At 43.1% G+C, this 19,360-nt stretch overlaps 1 protein-coding gene across 2 annotated transcripts in view; it reads left to right on the forward strand.

Annotated features, from left to right (window-relative positions):
* Positions 1–1,401: 1,401 nt before the first annotated feature.
* TAF4 (TATA-box binding protein associated factor 4) overlaps positions 1,402–19,360 on the forward strand; it is a 90,125-nt gene continuing 72,166 nt past the window's right edge. For both annotated transcript variants that reach the window (XM_044455107.1, XM_044455108.1), the window contains exons 1-2: positions 1,402–1,776; positions 3,794–4,861. In XM_044455107.1, the coding sequence (XP_044311042.1) occupies positions 1,416–1,776; positions 3,794–4,861 (1,429 nt within the window). In that variant the 5' untranslated portion in view covers positions 1,402–1,415. The remainder of the gene's footprint in view (positions 1,777–3,793; positions 4,862–19,360) is intronic.

A 19,360-nucleotide genomic window follows, 5' to 3' on the forward strand; every position in this document is an offset into this window, starting at 1 on the left:
GCAGTTCTGACGCCAGTGCCAAAGCAAAGGCAGGACGGCCTGGCTGCGATGGGAATATTGCTATAAAGCAGCGGCAGGCCAAGAGGCAGAGAGAGGGAGGCGTGTGAAGGCTGCCGAAGAGCCTCCTCATGGATGAAGGCAGCCTCAAGTGCAGAAAGTCCGCCGACCTCGTAGGACGGAACGAAGGAAGCGGTTGAACGTTTGAAAAATAAAAAGGCGGGAGACGATGCCCGTTTGTCGCAAAAAGCAAGTTAAGCGGGAGAAGCCCCTTTCAACTTTTATTCGCTTAGCCGATGGGGGTATAAACATGCTTTTTTCGGGGGGTGGGTCACGATGACAAGCGAGCGGACAAGCGGCTTGTGAGGAGCGGGGCGCCGGGAAAGGCGCGCTTCGGGCTTGTCTGACCCTCGCCGCGGCCAAACTCTTCTTCGAGCGAGCGAGCGGGGAAGAGGACGGACGGGTGGGCGCTCGGGCCCTTCTCGTCAAGGGCGAGGCGAGAGCGTGACCTCCTCTCCCCCGCATCCCAGGGCAAAAGCGGCGGAGGAGGGGCGCTTCTCTGGCAGAGCGGCGAGGCCCTCTTGGCAACAGCCGCGCGGCGAGGGGGCGAGCGAACCGGCGCTCCCTCGGCAGCCACCATGGCCGGGTCGAGCCCTCCGCGGCGGCGGCTGGGCTTTGGTAGCCGGCCTGCTGCCCGCCTGCTTGGGTCTCCCCCTTTCTCGGCCACCCCCTTTCTCCCCCTCCCCGGGGAGGGTATCGGTTACAGCAGCTGGCACAGGTGTGGGGCGCTCTTCAAGCTCTCTCCGGCGAGGGAGACCCAAGCGCGCCGGCCAAGCAGCAGCAGCAGGCGCCGCCGCCACTATGCAGCCATTTTGGGCTTCGCCAGACAAAGAACTGCGGCGGCGGCGGCGGCGACTGCCGCCTCTGAGGCGGCGACCGCGGTACACCGTGCCGCCTCCGCCCTTGCGCTCACCTCCTCACAACCCCTTCGCCACTCCTCCCCTCCGTCCCCGACGCCTCCTTCCCGCTTCCCCTCGTCCTCCCCAACCACCTCCGACCAGGCGATAGCCGGGCCCGCCGCCGCCCGTTCCCTCACTAAGCGCTTGCAGCCATTTGCCCGACTTTTTATAGCAAGCCGGCGGGCCAATCAGGAGCCGGCGGAATCCCTCTCCGGCCGCCGGAGTGATACATCGGGCCCCCCCCCCCTGTACCCTCGCTGCTCTGCTCGGCGCGCCGCGCGCATGCTCAGTCGCGAAGGCAGAGGCGGGAGGGGAACGGAGTTTATGTGTAAAATGTGTGAGTGAGGAAGGCGGGCGGAGGGGGAGGAGGAGGGGAGGAGGAGGGCAGAGGGAGGAGTGAAAGGGAGGGGGGGCCGGCGGGCGGGAGGGAGCCGCTCACAGGAACCCTCCAAAAAAAAGATGGCGGCGGGCTCGGATCTGCTAGATGAGGTTTTCCTGAATACTGAGGTGGATGAGAAGGTGGTGAGCGACCTGGTGGGCTCCCTGGAGTCTCAGTTGGCGGCCTCAGGCCACCACCACCAGCACCACAATGCGCAGGAGCCCCTCAGGGCCGCTGGGGGGCTGCTGGGGAACCATGTTGTGAGCAGCAGCAGCAGCAGCAGCAGCCCAAGCCCAAGCCCTGGAGGAGGAGTAGTAGGAGGCAATGCTAATGTCCAAACAGAGAACCCAAGCAGCGGCACCACCGGCAGCAGCAGCACCGCCACTACCGCCGCCGCCGCCGTCAAGATGGGACTCAGTGGCCCAGAGATCACCAAGCCAGGTAACCTGGCGAGACGGGGGGGTGGGGGGGGAAGGGGCTACCTCCTCCTCCTCCTCAGGAGCACGGGCCTCCCCTTTCCCTTTTGCCTCCCCTTTGCTGGAGCCACGACTGCTCGCCTCTCTCCTTGATCTCTCGCTTTCCTCCCCCCCTTTCTCCTCTCGCTTCCCCACCCCCCCCGCAAGCCCTCTCATATGCGTTGTTGTTTTGGTAGGATCTGGAGTGTGCAAGGGGGTGGAATGGGATCGGGGGAAAGACGAGGGAGGCCTTCCTAGAATGCCAGCTCCCCTAACCTTCCCCCCCCCCCCCGCCAAAAACACGCACTATTTTTGGCCGGGACTGCCTCCCCTGCTTCTTCCACTACATTCAGAGTGAAAATGGATTTGGGGGTTGGCGGGGGATCCGTGTGTGGGGGGCAGCTTTTCTTCATAGGAGTCTTCTTCCCACCTCAGTATTTGGCTTTAATGTCATTTTCCAGTATCTCGCTCACTGTACTATTTGGGGTGCCTCTGAGAATCAGGAGGGAAGATCCCGTATCCTTTGACTTTTGTATCTTCTTGCCCCCTTTCTTTATCCCCACTTCTTTAAGGTAGAAATAAGAAATGATCGTGTTTACAGGGAAGATGCCTCCCATGTATAATGCTTTTCTGTAGCTGTCTGATTTCTTTGCTCTCCCCACTCTGTTGCTGAAGTGTAGGGGGGGGGCGTTATTAATCATAACACCAGCTTCCCCTGAGAAGAGGAAGTGATGGGGGGACTTGAGGGTCAGGAACTCATTTTTAAAATGTCTCTTTCCACATACCGGCGTGTTTGGCTGCTTTCTCTTTCTTGTAGTAAGGGTTATATGCCAACCTTTTGCTTTTCTTCTTTCACCTTAAACAACATGCAGGCTCTGGTATGCAGGGAATTGGAACACAACTCCTCTTGTGTGGGGGGGTTCAGAGAGATGACAGTCCATCTGCAAATGTTTTCCCCCTTATAGAGGGACAGTGGACTGTGAGGGGTATCGTAACATTAGATCCTGCCTTTCATTGCTCGGGTAGAGATTTTAAGGGGGTGAAAGTGTGCTTTGCTTCTTCCCTGAAATAATTTGTGCTCTTTCTCTCCCTGTATAATTCTTCCTCCTCGCTTTCATCTTGCTGAAATATTGCGAGGGCACTGTTGCCTGTCATGACACTGGGTTAGTGTAGGGGGATATCAGAGGAAGAACAGTCCCCTGGTCCTGATTTGTCTGACACTACCTTTCTGATTATAGTCTTTCAATTTGTGTTTACTAAATCCAGGGCCTGGAGAGTCAGAGGTGGTGCAAGTCATAAGGCCAGACTTTGCTAGGGATGGTGGATTTTCTGGGTGCAAAAGACGTGCCTTTGTTGTTATTTGTTTTCCTTTGTAGGAGCAGCAATCAAAACAGCAGGATTTAATGTGTGTGTGTTTAAGAGGGAGGATGAAGTCGTCTAACACTGCTTTGTAACCTCTTCCCTGGGTAGCTTGACAGTTCCTACCCAGCCCCACTTTTTCAAGTGATTCCATTAGCCAGGAACATATAGCTACCTGCTTTTGCTATATTAGAAGAGGGAATCAAATGGAAAGGTTAGAGACTTTGGGGCTTCCCCCTTCTACTTTTTTCTGGCTGACTCCCCGCCCCTGCAGCTGTAAAAGCAGGTTTGCAATAGGATGTTATCAAACACAGTGCTGTTGCTTCTAAAGAGGCAAAAGCTCCCTTTATGAGCTTATTTCTTGCTGTCTGTCTGTGACACTTATTTTTAAAAAATGTGGGAGGCTCTGGTTGGTCATTAGGTTTAATACTGCTGGCGGTTGTCAATAGGGGGAACAGTGGGATTAATTTTTCCAGTACAATTTAATATTTTCACCCTTTTCCACATGTTTCTGAATAAAGAAAGGCGATAGTTTGGCACAAGAGAAAAATGGTTTCATCTTGGCTTGCCTGGGCACATACCCCCTTGTCTTCTCCCTTATTTTGTGTGTTCTCACCATTTAATCTTGTTCATTTTATTTGCAGGAACTGGTGGAGTGCAAGGGAGTGTTATCAATCATAATGCCAGGTCCCAGGGTTCTACTTTGGATGGAGGCACCACGACCAGCACCAGCACCACTGCAACAGTCCAAGGTGGATCTGAAGCTGCTGTCACCCCAGGGACCCTCAGCCAGGGCAAATCAGTGGTAATCAGCACCATGGCAACAGCGTTATCTACCAGGAATGGTAAAATTGGGACCACAGCGGTGCAGACTCTGAATGGGAGTAACGTGGTGATGAATTCTCACACTTCTTTCTCAGCCACTCCTGTAACAGCGAACCCCACTGTTGTCCCTGCTGTAACCCCACTTGTTAACAATGGACCTGGAAACGTAGGGAAAGTCAACACGGTTAATGCTGTCTTACCATCTGCTTCAAATACTGTCATCCAGACTTCTTTCCTTGGCACTGGGGTGTCCACCTCTTCGTCCTCACCTACGGTGATCTCGCAACAGCCCCCAAGCATTGGGACTGGAGGGCCGACTGTAGCATTGGTGAGGCCACCTATTCATGCAGCGGGACCCACGGTGGCTGCAGCCACCCAGAACGGGAACAATACTGTGATCAATTCGACCATCAGTGTGGGAAGTTTTCCTAATGCAGCTGTTGCTGCAGCCACTGTGGGGTCTGGTGTTTCCCTTCAGACCTCTCTTGTGAACAGCCAGCCAGGCTCAGGTGTGCCAGCTGCCCCCACCACGCAGGTCATCAAATCGGAGTCTCCTAAAACTATTGTGCAGGCAGTTACCCAGCAGCAAACTCTGGCTGCAGGTGGCCAACCCAGTACTACAGGGGGTAATATGATCATTGGGCAAACTATGCAAGCTGGCCTGCCCAACGTGGCCCCGAATCCTGGTGGGGTACCTCCGGCACCTCCAGGTACCCCTACAGGCCTGGCTAAAGGTGCAACCAATACAGTGGCACAGAGCTTGCCAAGGACTCCAACAGCAACTACAAGTGGAATCAGAGCAACTTTGACTCCCACTGTTTTAGCACCTCGTCTGCCTCAGCCTCCTCAGAATCCAACAAATATTCAGAATTTTCAGTTGCCACCAGGTAAGGAAGGGTTGGTGGGAACTTTTTTGTGGTATCGATGTCTCTTGTTTAACAGGAAGCAAATGGTCTGGATTCTACTATAATGCAAGGTTGGACAGCTTATGCTGCGAGGGCTTCTTTGGAAACTGAGTTACAGCTGTTTGATGTACAATGTTCCAGTTACTTGTAGTTGGGCATCATGCAGGTGGCATGCAGGAACCAGCTAATGGGCATTTTACATTTGTTTCATTGGATTCTTAATCTGAAATTATTTTCTCAAGGATGAAAAGGAAAAGCTGTGAGAAATCAGAATTTAAGAATTTTGAGAAGCAGTGTTTGGTTGAACTTGAAAAATACAGTTTTAAAAATTCATTAGTAGTTTCGTCTTCAGATTTATTTTGGCAAATGTGGGGGCTAGAAAGGTGACTGTGTTAAATATGAGAGAGCTTAGATTCTTGAGATTACAGCAGAGGCTGTATGAAACACAAGTGTAAATCATATTGATGCCAGAATGGCATGTGACATGCCTGGATAATTTATTGTTCCAAGGGACCAAAGTGTGTTCACATAGACCCTGATAAAAACATGAACAGTTTTTTTACTTGAATGTTAAAACAGGCAAAGCAGTAAGCCTTTAGTACAACAAAATGCTATAGTAGTATGTTAAGTGAGATTAACTTGTGCTAGGATGTCCTAACATCTGCCTGTGTCTTCTGTTCCAGCCTGCTACTTTTTTTACCAAAGCTGCAAAAAAGCAAGTGCAATTGGGAGCAAATCTGCTTTCTTTTACTTTTGATGAACTTGACACATAATTGTTGTGCTGTAGTCCTTATCAGTTTAGAACTGGCATGTCTGGAGTAACATTCCAGTCGCATTCTGTTGGGCTGTAATGTTACAGCACATGTGGTAGCTAAGATCGTGTCTGGTGCTGAGAAGCAATGAGTTTCAATAGTTCAAGGCACAATAGGGATGGATTAATTTTATTCTGCTTTCCCCAACTCTGTGATAACAATTGCATACCCTTTGTCAACAAATGTATATCCAGTATCTTAAATTTTATAATCTTTTAACTGAGATATTTAATAGTAAACATTAAGTGTGCAGCTTCCTGAGCAGCAATCTTGCATCTAGAATTGCCAGATGTTGCCAGTTCTTCAGAGTGATACACCTCTGGGTGACATTCTTTATGGTGCAGAAACAGGATGCCTCTAATTCAGACTGCTTGTCTTAGATCCTTACAGTTGGATCTTTATACCTAATATTACCTGGATCCCATGTGCCTAAGAAGATCTGAAGCGGTAACTGACACTTATAGTGGGAAATTATTCTTTCCCCCCAAAGCTTTATTGCAAAGTGGCATTATTGCTGCACAAAAGCACATCTAATTAAATTTTTATTATTACTACCTAATGAAATCAATGGGGTGCGTATGTTCTGTGTGCTTCATTTCAGTGGATCTTTGAGTAGCAAAACCAATATCTTGCTTGAAATGTATCAGGCAAAATGCTTAGATTGATGTGTTTCCTGTATAAGACCAGCAACCTTATTCTGTTGCTATTCTGCACTTTTCTAATGCAGTAGCATCTCACATGCATTAGTTGATCCTCAGTTCCTTGATAGCTGCTTGTCAGATCTTCTGTAAAGACTGGGTTTTTATCTAGTAAACTTTGGGCATTTACTGCATTGGGCAGAAAGATACTGCATAGTAAGCTTAATCATGCTGTGTGTCAAGGCAGTCTTGACTTGCACCAGAAAACTCTCTGCACCATGTAATTTCTACTCTTTGTTGTTTACTTAATTTGAAAAATGGGGACGATATTCACCCTGCCTGCCCCAAATTCTATCTTCATCTTTCACAATATAAATTGTTTTTATGGTGTGTAATATCTAGCTGCAAAAAAGCAGGATTGTTGTTTAGGGTGGCAGGGAGGGTCACTTTAACTATTGCTTGGTGGTGGTGGTGGTGGTTATACTTTAGGCCACACAATTATTCCTTATGAGCCAGCTATATTTCTGGCCCAGATCATATTAAGACAAACTTGGATTTATGTACTAGGAATGCACAATGTATGATGATCAAGTTCATTGTACTAAAACAGTATATGGTAATGGCTTTGAAAAGGAAAAGACAAATTCATGTTGAGTAGGGCAGTACAGGAGAGAGCAGTAAGAGCTAGGTTGCACGTCTTTCTTCAGAGCAAATGTGCCAATGACAAACGGGATGGTTGTTATTTTCATGCCCTATATGAGAGCTCTCCTGGGACATCTTGTTGCCCACCATCAGAAAGAGTGCTGAACAGGAAGATGGACCTTTGACTCAGCAGGGCACTTAAATTATTGTGCATGTTAAAGACACACATTCCTTTACCTGAACAGTGGGTGACTCATTGTGTTCTCATAATTTCTGTAAACATCATGATATACAAAAATGCCCTAACAGATGCCCTTAAAAGATGAATTCAAGGATTCTTGCTGAAGACTTTGCTCCCATATTTGTTGAAATCTCCACCTGGCTACTGGTTGCCTGCTAAAATGCAGAGTGATGGGGATGGTGCACAGAGGAAAAAACTTGCATGTGCCCATCAGTGCCTTTTATTAGCATACATTTTGGTGATTTTGGTGTTAGCTTGGAAAAATGTGTTCCAAATCATGTCGTAACATCTGTGGTTTGCTCTTGAAAACATTTGTACTTGTGGTTACATCCAAGATCCTGAACACCCCCCTCCAATGGTGGAGGAGGAAAATAAGACTGTAGGAATGGGATTTACTTCTGAGTAAATATGCGCAGGATTGGGCTGCACTTCATGCACATACAGTTCTTGTACTGTATTCAAAGTGGCATGATTTCATAATAGGAAGCAAATATATCTTTGCATATCCAGAATGTATAAATAGGTAGTTATTTTCATGACTTAATTATTTACTATATTGAATCAACAGTTTTTCTATAAAAATGCCCAAGGTGACATACAGCTAAAGATATACAACTTAATTATATTTTAAAAAACCACCTAAACATACAGATAAAACTATTAAAGTCACAATAAAACATGATTACTACTATAAGCCAGATCAGTTTAAGGCACCATTGCTTTTTAGTAGTCTGGGAAGCAGGTTAACCCCCGGTTCTGCTTTGTTGAACAAGAGAGCCCCCAAGATTTTGGGAAAGCCCAGATGTCACTGTTAAAACACTTGCTTTTCGTGTGCAAGGCTCCAGGATCAATCCCCTGTATCAGCAGATCTCAACTGAAAGGGCTGGGGATTTAAAAAAATGGATGTCAGAATTAGGATTCCATTTCAGGGGTAATAAAAGGGGGCATCTTGGTGTGTTACCTAAAAGAAACTGTATTTAAAAGAGAGAGAGATTAATGGAAGTTGCAGCATCAAAACCCTGCTGCAAGTTTGCTCCCAGTTGCCGAAATCTTTAGGAAGAGAAGTCATTTCTTGCTCTAATATGGGTGATTATTGTTCCTAAAATGTTGGAGGAAAATGGGGGGACTTTTATATTTGCACATATTACAAGGCTAAGATGCTTATTGTAAAGAGAACATGAATTATTACTGAGCTTCTTAATGTAGGGTACCTGCTCCTTTAGAAGGTGCTGAAATTCTGACTGAGGATAAGGATCGGGCTGAGATTCAGATTGGGGAAATCAGTAGCTATTTCGCCTATTTGGCTAACCAAATGTGGGTTGATTTGTGTATGGTTAGATGCGTTAAATAAGCTTTTTGCAGCTAATTTGAGCTGGATAACTGAGTGAAATGCAGGATAGTGTTTTTTATGCCCCAGATGGGACAGGTTCTTAAAAAGTGCTGAAGAGGCAATTGGCTGTTGAGGGGAGTGTGGGACAACAACACCAAGAACTCTTAGTTCCAAATAGAGTGATTAATGATCGGTTGAAATTTGAGACTGTTAAAAAGGCAGTGATTGGCCTGTACATAGGTCTAAGGAAAAATCCTACTAATTCCCAGTACGTTTAAAATGCAAATCGGAGGCTATTTTTTTAAGCTTCCAGAGGATTTCGAATTTTGGAAGACTATCCATAGAGAACAAATAGTTTCAAATAGTTGGATGTATTTAAGAAGTGGGCACTCTATTCGAGTTAGGAAGGAGAACACGGTCATCTTGCGTGAGGACTTGCTGAAGACTTTGCTTCATATGATATCTAACTGATAATCAGATCACAGCTGTCAGTTACTTTGTGTTTGTTGTACCTTGTTTTATACTAGGGAGCTTAGGTGATTTGCTTATGCCTTTTGTATTTTCCTTTCTCAAAGAGCATGTTATGAAGTGTCGTATTGGTTCTTGCTCTGAGTGGAACATTATGGATGATATGAGTTAATATACTCTTGTTTATTATTCTTTATTCTTGAAAGTTGTCCTAAGGCTGCTGCAATTGGACGGCATATAAATGTTTTAAATAAACAAATAAATATGGTTGAGGGCTAAAATGTCCTATACATGTTGTTTGATGTAATTCTGTCTTTTGTACTGGGTAGAACTTATTATTCTTTGTTGAAGTTTTTCCAGGTGCAAAAGCACAGAATACTTGAGGGTGGCAAGTGATGCTGTAGATCCCAGAACTTTGCACGTCATGCAGATGTGCAGGTTATTTCCCTAAATGTATGCAAAGGAGCAGTAAGGTCTGCTTCCACAAGAAACTGCCCTGAACATCTGGTGCTATGATTGAATATCCTTGCATATCTCCAGTTTCTTTGGAGAGTACAATAAGTTTAGGGACATCTGTTCATTATGAATTCAATTCAATTCAAAGTTTATTGTACTAGCCAAAGGCCAGGACAAATACATCAAATGTATGCGCATAGGCAACAAAAAGAATAATTTTGAACAATATAAAATATAAATACATCTCTGTTCATAGTATATTTTAAATTAACTCTGAATCTTCAATTTAGTTTATAGCAATTTTTTCTAATGCTCTCTTCCTGATCTTTTTTGCTGCCAAAATAAACAAAGCAACTTTATGTGTCACATAACGATTAATATCACTTAAAAGAAAAGTAACTCTTTCTGCAACAACATTCCTGTATCCAAATGGTAGTGAGGGTTTCAAGATTCTCTCTCTGAGGTCATATGTGGAGGACAGATTAACTTGTAGTGAACTATGTTTTCAAATACCACAAATACATCATCTGCTTTCAAAAGGCACCTTGTTATATTGCCCATCCAAAACTGCAGTTGCCATAACTTGAAATCGCAACTCAATAGAAGCATAAAGAGGATGGTCTCAGTCTGGAGGGATAGCTAACCTTATAATGTTCTGTTTCAGATTCTTTCTAGAATCTATCCAAAATAACCAATCCCTTTATCCACAGTAAAGATGGTATTCAAATCAGAAATATAGTAGCTACACGCCAAATTATGGAACTTTGACTTCCAGATATGGTTTTCATTCATCTCCAAATAGCAGAAAGCTGGAAAGTATTCGTTAGGGAGAAGAGCAATTCGTTTAAGGTACTGCAATCGAGCACAGTCTATTCTTGGTTTGATTGATGGCCATCCTGATTCAGTGTGCAAGAAGGCTGCAGGGGTTGTGGGAGGAAGACAATAAAGTTTATGAAAGAAGTTGTTCGGCACTGTTTCCAAAACATTGATGGTACTGCTGTCAGTCCCCCAAATTTCAGTCCCATAAAGCATTTGTGCAATCATTTTACTATAATAAACTTTCAGGGTAGTTATTATGAATTCAACAGCTGGCATTTGTGCACACTTCAAAGGAGGAAACATTTCTTATACTTTCCAAGCAGTGAACAATCCTGAAGAAATGGGCTCTGAAATATTGTGCTATTGTATCAAAGGATAGTGAAGCTAGCAGGATGCTGCTCTATCTAACTGCAAAACGTTTCTTGGTTCATTATTATCAGAAGCTCCCATAGAATTATATTTTCACAACATAGGTCCTATGTTGCTGCATGTTTGTATTGTTATTTCTCAGCATCCCCTTCCTCCTTCTGCCTCTATCACCCTCCAGCCTAATGTGAATGTGATATTAAGCATGTAAGGAAAATGTAACCATGTAGCTGCTTTAAACCTTATCAGGGGTTGCTACATGACATCCAAACCAGGATGCTGTAAGTTTATAGTGGATTAAACAGTCGATAACCTAAAAATCAAACCAGGACAACAGGTATGTTTACATGGAGGCGTGATTCTGCTCAGGGCCATGGATTGCTTATGTGCTAACATTGCATATGTAATAAGGAGACCTGATTTAAATGACATTATCCATTAGGACATTAGGATAGTGTTTTCACCCTAGCTGCCCTCTGTTCTTTGAAGTTGCTCCTGAAACACCTGTGTGATGCCACTTTGTTCTTTTCCTCTAAATGTCTGTCAAACCCCATTATTTTCCATGAAGCCTTTCCATGAAGCCAGTTTGTGGCTCTCTACCCTTACGGCTGACTATGTTGGGTAGGGCTGATGAGAGTTGTAGTCCAACAATATCTGGAAGGACACAAAACACCCCCACCCCCACCTTAGTTTATAATCATCCTCAAGTGAAACCAAACCTAACTACATACAAATAGAGTTACATGTACTTATCTTGGATCTGCTCTGTTCTATTCATTTTTCCTCCATCATCTTTCTTACTTTCAATGCTTCAGTTATAAGCCATTTAGTTTAGATATCTGTCTTTTCTCCTCAAGAATGCAGTTCATAAGAACATACCCTGGGTTGACAAAATAGTTAAACTGTTAGATCTCAGAATGAAACCACTTGGGGATCAAAGCAAAGGATCTTATCTCATTGTGGACTACTTTGAAAGTAAGAAAATTTGGGCATTATGTGCTAGAAAGTAGCACATTTTTCTTTGGAGGACAATGGTTGAAAACTGTTATACAGAAAATAAGTTTCTGGATACTATCTAGAGTCAAGATATCTGAATCCATGACACTTATATTATTTGGTAAAGTGTCATGGATATCTGAATCCATGACACTTATATTATTTGGTAAAGTGTCATGGATTCAGATATCTTGACTCTAGATAGTACCCAGAAACTTATTTTCTGTATAACAGTTTTCAACCATTGTGCAAAAGGTTCCTCATAGAACAGTGTTCATTGTAGAAATATGCAAGAGGACCTGTGACTCAGTGATAGAGCACACGCTTTACACAGAGAAAATAGCTGGTTTGATTCCCAGCATTTCTAGGTAGGGCTGGAAAAACTCCTGCCTGAAACCCTGGAGAGCTGTTGCCAGTCAGTGCAACAGAATAAGGTACCTTCCTATGTTCCTAACATTCAAACTGTTTGCAAGGCTACCTACAATAGGTACCTTTCCCTGGTTTCAGCATCACCTGTTTCCTCCCTTTCTGTGCCATTCCAACTGTCCCTGTCTGAACTGAATTAAAAAACCAAACTTGTAAAATCAACCTGATATTCCCTTGATAAATTAGATGAGTAACATCCTTAGTTATCAGTGTTTACATGTTTTGTCTTTTCTTCAGGAAGGTATGACCTATGTGCCAAAAATGGCAAACCATTCTAAAGGTTACCAATAATGGCTAGGAAGTAATGCTGTAGCTTTATATTTAGATCCAGGGACTGTTCTAACGTGACATGTTACCTCTTGGCTTTCCCTTTCCCTTGTTTATACTTTCATGCTCTTTATTGACCTTGCCATTGTTCCCACATCATTCCTGTGCCATGCTCATCTTCTGGCCCCATGGTTCTTTCCAACAGCTTGTTAAGAACCACAGAGCCAGCATCTTTACACATACTAGGAATAGCAATGGTGATGGCAGTGGCCATTGTGCTATAAGTATGCAGAAAAAGGAGTCTTCACAGCAGAATTCTGTATGCGTCTACTCAGAAGTAAGTTCCAATGAGTTTATTGGGGCTTACTGTCAGGTATGTGGATATATTGCAGATGAAGAGGCCTCACTTGCTTTGCCTTTTGAAAGCAGGAAGCCTACCTCAGATTAGAGGCGGAGGCAAATGAGAACTTTGAGGCCAGCAAAAGTTCACTTCTTGTGTAATGAGAGACAGGAGACAATACCCAAGGTCAAACAAAAGAACCCCAAGTGCTTATCACTTGTGCTTATCACTGATACATTTCTTTAAACTCTGCAGTGTTGCTATGCAAGGTTTTGGAAAAAATTGACTCCAGCGGTACTATCTTTCTAGGCTTGCTTGACACTGCATTGGAGAATTTAATATTACAGTAGCATTTATTGATTTCTGAAATTATGAGGCATGGCAATTTTAAAAGTGTATCATGTTTGGCTTTAAAATCGTATCTGTGATGCATTGTCTTGGATGCAGACGGTGATGAGCTGTCAAGTTGTATAGAACCCTTCTGTTCAGATGCGCAGAATTCCTTGCTGCTCAACTTCTAGAAATCAGTTTCCCTGCCAAGTGATAAGAAAACTATCAGAATCTTTTCTGAACCCTGTTTGCCTTACTTTCATGGCCACTGTGGTTGTCATGTCTATTATGACTGCAGTGTTTGGTTTTGTGACTGGACTGATGGATTAATTAATTATATGTTAATGCTGCCTTTCCTCCAAAGAGCTCAGGGTGGTCCTCTACTTTTTGGCTTCACAGGATGATATAATTTCAGTGACTGACCCTATATCACATTTACCTACGAAAAGGTCCCAGTTAACTCAATGGGACTATATCTGAATATGCCTGTATAAAATTACACCATTAGTGATGTTCATGGCAGAATGGGAATTTGAATCTGCCTTACTGCTCCTAATCCAACAGTCTAATGGCCACACTGGGTCTTGTGTAAGAAAGCACCTTATGCACCGATATGTAGTAGTTAAGAAGAATGTAAGCATATTTGAAATATATGAGACATGCCTCAAGTGTTTAATGTATTATAAAAAATGATAGTTGCCTCTATGTATTACAGACACTTGAAAGTAAAGAGGAGTTATGAAGTCATTTGTTGAGAGTCAGTGTGGCAGGGTTGTTAGAGTTTTGAGCTGTGACTTGGAGGATCTGGGTTCTAGTTCCACTTGGCTATGAAGCTTACCAGGTGACTCGGAGCTGGTCACAGACTCTCAGCCTAACCCATGTCTCCTAAAATGAAGAGATTGTTGTCAGCCACCATGGGTTCCTTGGAAGATAAAGAAAGATGGGGCATAAATGCATCATCACCATCACTACACCACCACCATCACCCATCATCAAGATAAATTTTAAGATATGTGGAGTTAGTTGCATGTTCTACAAATTTATATACAAACACATGGATTCACTTACAGAAGTTTGCAAGTCCTTTGCAAATACTTTTTTGTAATTATTGAAAAGGACACTTAAAGTCTTAAGTTGCTGCTTCTAGAGTTAATGAATTTGCTTAGTAAAATACCTTTTCCTCTTTTTTGTAGTAGTGGATTCTCCCTCTTGAAAGACACTGTATGTTATCCATAAAACTTAAGAAAATCAAGCAAAAAAGTGGTTGGTATAGTGTATGAACTATTCTGCTAAACTGTATGATACATTTAAATTTTGCTTGTAAAGAAATGGGAGTTGAGTTGGGAAAGAATACCACATACAACTTAGAACTAGTTGCTTTCACAGTGGAAATTAGCATCCTTGTCGTAACTTTCCCATTCATGGCTGTATCCCAAAGTGAAAACATTGATTTGGATGCATGACTTGAAAACCTTTTGTGTTGTGCTAACCCATGGGCACCACTTTAAAAAGAAACCATGGGTTTTTGAGGGTTGCCTAATTTTCAAGCAACCCATGCTGCCTGGGTTCTCACAACATAAGAAGCTATGGCAAGCTGGGTGTCTATGGGCACCATGTGAGAGTAATAGCTTTGCCTATCTGACATAATGTGACAGTTCTTTGTGGGTACATTAAACCACTCTGCACTGTCATGTTGTGTATACCAAGTCATGCTCTGCACTTCCCCACCTGGAAGCCGCATCAGTAGTGCCTGTCAACAGATGCAGGGAAAATTTGAGGTTTCACATGTGCTTTCTGAATCAACCTGTCACAATCTTTGCAGTCTTCATGCTGTAACATCTAAAGTAGTGACTTTCACTATTTTTTGAAGTACTAGACACTTTGAGGAAAAAACACCAAACTTACATGTTGGGACTACTAGTCAATTAAACCAACATAGAATAAATATAATTAAGAATCTGTCTTCTGCTGGAATTTTGGAATGCATAATATGATCTGATCCCTGTTTTTTCTTCCTAATTTTCTTTCTGTTTGCCTTTGCTTTATTCATGATTTGATGTACTTCCTTCCTTCTACACACAAATATCTCCAGGGAGTTCCCATTGCTTCTAATGGGCATTCTTGTCATTTGTTTGTATATCCTATAATTAAAATGCAACTGAAGAAGCAACATCATGCTAAGGACATTAGAAGTGCTGGACCAGACTGTACCAGAGGCCTCTGTAGTCTAGTGTTCTATTCTACAGTGGCTAGTCAGATGCATCCACGTGCTCTGGACAGCCTTTAGTAAAGGACCAAAAATTAGCTTTCACTACGTAGCTGCTTTCATCAGTTTATATCTCTTAAAGGAAATTAACTTATAAAACAGAACGTCGCTAAAAATTTGTCCTGACCCATGATTTGCCTAACCAACAGAGGCATAAATGCTCCCCTCCTTAGTTAAAAAAAATCAATGCAAGGAAAAACTCCCTAGCATCCTTTTCGTGTGCCCCAAGAAGGCTAAAAGTTAAGGTAGATCTTATTTTAAAAGACAGTGAAAAACTGTTACGCAAATGGAAGTGCCAGCTGCTTCTCTTAAAACAGAGAAGAGGGGAATGTCAGACTAGCTCCACAGTGATTGAAGTTGGCTCCACAACCCCCACACTTGTACTTCGTTGCCCAAGCAAGCATCCACCTTCTCTCTCCACCCTACCACAAGTAGGGTGGAGAGAGGGGAGGTGATCCAGTGCCTTGTGCCTCTGCTCCGCATCCCCTTTTATTCCAGCCCACTGTCTCATCCTTCAGGAGGATTCCTTCCTCCTCATCTGTTTCCATTGACATTCATTGCTTAGCTGTCCACTGGCCCGCAGCTTCTGCACTGGAAGTTTTCTTGCCTAGCTTGTGTGTCTGTTCACTTAATACGAATGCAGAAGAGCTTCAGCTGTAGTAGAGGTAGGAACGTGGGTAGGTAGGCGTCTGTTTATGTGCACAACCATCAGCAGTGCAGGGGTGATGAAGAACAGAAAGGCAAGGGGAGGGACTGGCAATTTGCAGCCACTGTTTGGGAGATGCCAACAACCTGCAAACCTTGTGGTGAAGATCACTGATCTTCCGGCTCCTACACATTCAGAGGGGTGGTAAGCAAGTTTTTCAGCATCTGGGTGTATCAGAATTGTATCATAAGATGAAAGGGCTGCAATTTGAGTATTTTCCAAATGTTACTGTTCGAATTTCCATACTATTTTAATAGTAATGAATAGCTAGTGTAGTGTAATTAGCATTTTCAGAATGGGACCTAAATGGGAAGGTGGACAAGATGGAAGAGGTTTTCTCTCCTGTGTGGAAAAATAGAATCACATTTCTCCCCCACTTCCAAAAAATGGGTGAGAGATACATATGGAAGGATATAAAGCGGCTCTGTGTGGCAGCTGTTGTATGTGCTATCTTCTAGAGTACTTTCTGCTAGAAATTACAAGGCATTAGAAAGGCTTGTTTGCCTTTCTTGTTTGATGCTTGTCACTTAGCTGAAGTTACTAAATGGTGCAAGACTGGGGATCCTATGTGGTTGCTGTTCCCATGGGAATGCTCTGCTACTACTGAGCATATTTCATAGGGCAGATTTTCCAATATCATCTCAAGCATTCCTTCAAAGCATAATGTCTATCAAAATAAATAAAAATAATGCACAGAAATCCCTCATGAGATGCATGCTCCAGATCCTCCGCCTGTGATGGGCTATTTAGATAGGGAAAGATGAACATCCACCTTCCTATAAAATCTGGAATCCGCAGCTAGAAAAGGAGTTTTTCATTAAATAGTAATATGACCGCATTACTTTTGACAGTTTCTGGTCGTTTATCTCAGGATTTTACAACATATGGCATTAAAATGGGATTCTGTTTAGTGTATTCATTTTGTACTCGAGTGTGTTTCACCTCAGCCCACAGTCCAGGCTAACACCAGGTGCCTTTCCCACTTGACTGCCACCTGTTCCCCCACAGGGCAATATATCAGCCCCCATGCACCCAAACCATTAGATTTTTTTGCGGGGGGGGGTTCCATTCTAGATCAGGTTCCGCAAACCCTTAGATTGCTCACTGTTGCCATCAAGATTTGTGTTTCTACCTTTTCATTTGAAAATCCCTTTTCTGTCTTTCTTAATGTTGTTTTCTTTTTTCTTGCCCCAGTTTTAGATTCACAGACTATTCTGTATTTCAGACATATTCCTACTTCATAACATAGTTATGTATATGTGCTCATTGTACTGCTCATGTGGAGACTGTAAAGACATCTAAAAGACATCTAAAGAACAAACCCTATCTTGCATTATTGATTCGCCTCACCTGTGTTGTATATTCATCCTTTTTGTCACCTCTGTGTTGACCAAACCCCTGCTCAAAAGAGAAACAGGTCTCCATTTGAATCACTGCCTTCTGCTTCCAGGGTTGTGCCTTGCAGCGGGCAGAGTATAAAGGGTGTACAAACCTAAATACATACATCCTCTCAGACAATGGTTTTATTTTATGTGTTCATTCTGGTTCTGGGGGATTCAGTTAGTATCAGGTATTTTGAACTATTATTCTGAACTGGCAACCTGATCCCAGCCTCATGAGTTCTGTTCAGGTAAAACAGACTTTCATATAAAGTTCTGTTTCAGTTCAGAAAAATAATAGGTTTCCTTCAGCTTTGGTTCAGATTCAGTTTGATTTCCTGCCACCAACTGCCCTGTGGCAAGGTTTTTGTGACTTATGTTTTGATTTTTTATTGTGAATTTATTTTCATTGATGTGGCTTGTAAGCTGTCTTCAGAATTTGTATCCTGAAAGGTGGGATATAAATAACTGTAATAAATAAATAAATAAGCTCAGTTCTGTTAGCTCTTCAGTTGAAATATATAAGTCGGCTGATTGGGATAGAAAGTCAAACCCTACTTTGGTGTTATAAAAACATGCTTTGCCTCTCCCGTGGTTGTGCATTCACTATCCATCCTCTTCCAGTGCAACTGTGAAGAAGAGTCTGGAAAGTTTACTTCCATTTTGGATAGATGCAGCTTGCTGTGTTGTCTGAACCTAGGCACTCATCAGGTTTGGACAAAAGTTTTAATCAAGCTGCAGGAAATAGAGTTGAACCTCTTGATGAACTGCATTGCAGCTGTTTTACATTGTAAATTGTCTGTGAAATTCCTTTGTTCTAGAATGACCGCTGGTCAGTGACTGAGTGTCTTGAAAGGTTGAAATGTTCCTGTATCTATTTTTGATATTGCAATTTCTGCTGTCAGAAAGCGTCCATTTATTCTGCTTTACAGGGACTGGTTCTGCAATCTCTAAATTGTCAGAGTAAATATGGGGGCAGAATGTGGAACTGCAACAGAAACTGGGTTTCAGATGACATGCTGCAGCTCACCGTGCATTTATTAACTCACTTTATAGGTTAACTAACCCATAAAGGGTCTTGCATAATCTATACTCACTGGGTTCATGGACAGGATGACTGATGTGTGCTTGCCTATTCGCAGTGGCAGATGCACATGCCCTGCAGAGACTACAACCTCACCAACCCAAAGTGGGCTGCCCTGTTGTACAAATGGCCCCAAACTGTGGTTAATGAAAACAAGCAAAACTGGAGGTCATAAAGCAAGCTAGTGTTCATTTACCTTAGCTAACTTAAGTTTATGGTTCAGATGAAACACTGAATAGTGGCTAATCTAAAACTGAAACAAAAGCATCTGATCTACATGCAAAATATTGGTAATAATTTATTTCTTTAATGTTCTCTCGACCAATAAATTCACACATGAGGGCATGCAGCTTCACAGTAAAGATATGTAGCATTACCTTGCCTTATTTTTTTTCTATAAGTGAGTTTCCTGACATGGCAAACAACAAATTAACTATGCAGTGTAGGTTGTTCATGGAGTAAGCTACAGTGTGCCTGACAGGCTGTTGGGCTCACTGTGGGTTGACCCTCTCCTTCTGCCTCAGCCCTCCCACAAGTATCCCAGAAAACTGTATGGCATAGCCTGTTTTGTCTCATCACCTGCCCAGACATTACAAGCATAATTGGAAGTCCTTCTCCAGGAGCTACCTCTGAAGGATGTAAGGAAGGTAGCCACTAGGAGAAGGGCCTTTTCAGCAATGGCACCCTATTTATAGAATCATCTCTCCAAAGAGGTGTGCCTGATGCCAACCCTTCTTGCTTTTAGGCACCACGCTAAGACTGTTTTATTCTCCAACTGTTGTAATTGTTGAATTTTATTAGGATTTTATATTTTATGAAGGCACTGTGGATTATTTGGGATTATTTGATTTTATTGATTTGATTTGTTATTTATTTTACTTATTTAGTTTTATTGGTTTTTTCTTATTGATATTG

The sequence above is a fragment of the Varanus komodoensis genome, unplaced genomic scaffold, assembly GCF_004798865.1.
Source record: "Varanus komodoensis strain SLA01 unplaced genomic scaffold, ASM479886v1 scaffold8, whole genome shotgun sequence".
Taxonomy (NCBI): domain Eukaryota; kingdom Metazoa; phylum Chordata; class Lepidosauria; order Squamata; family Varanidae; genus Varanus; species Varanus komodoensis.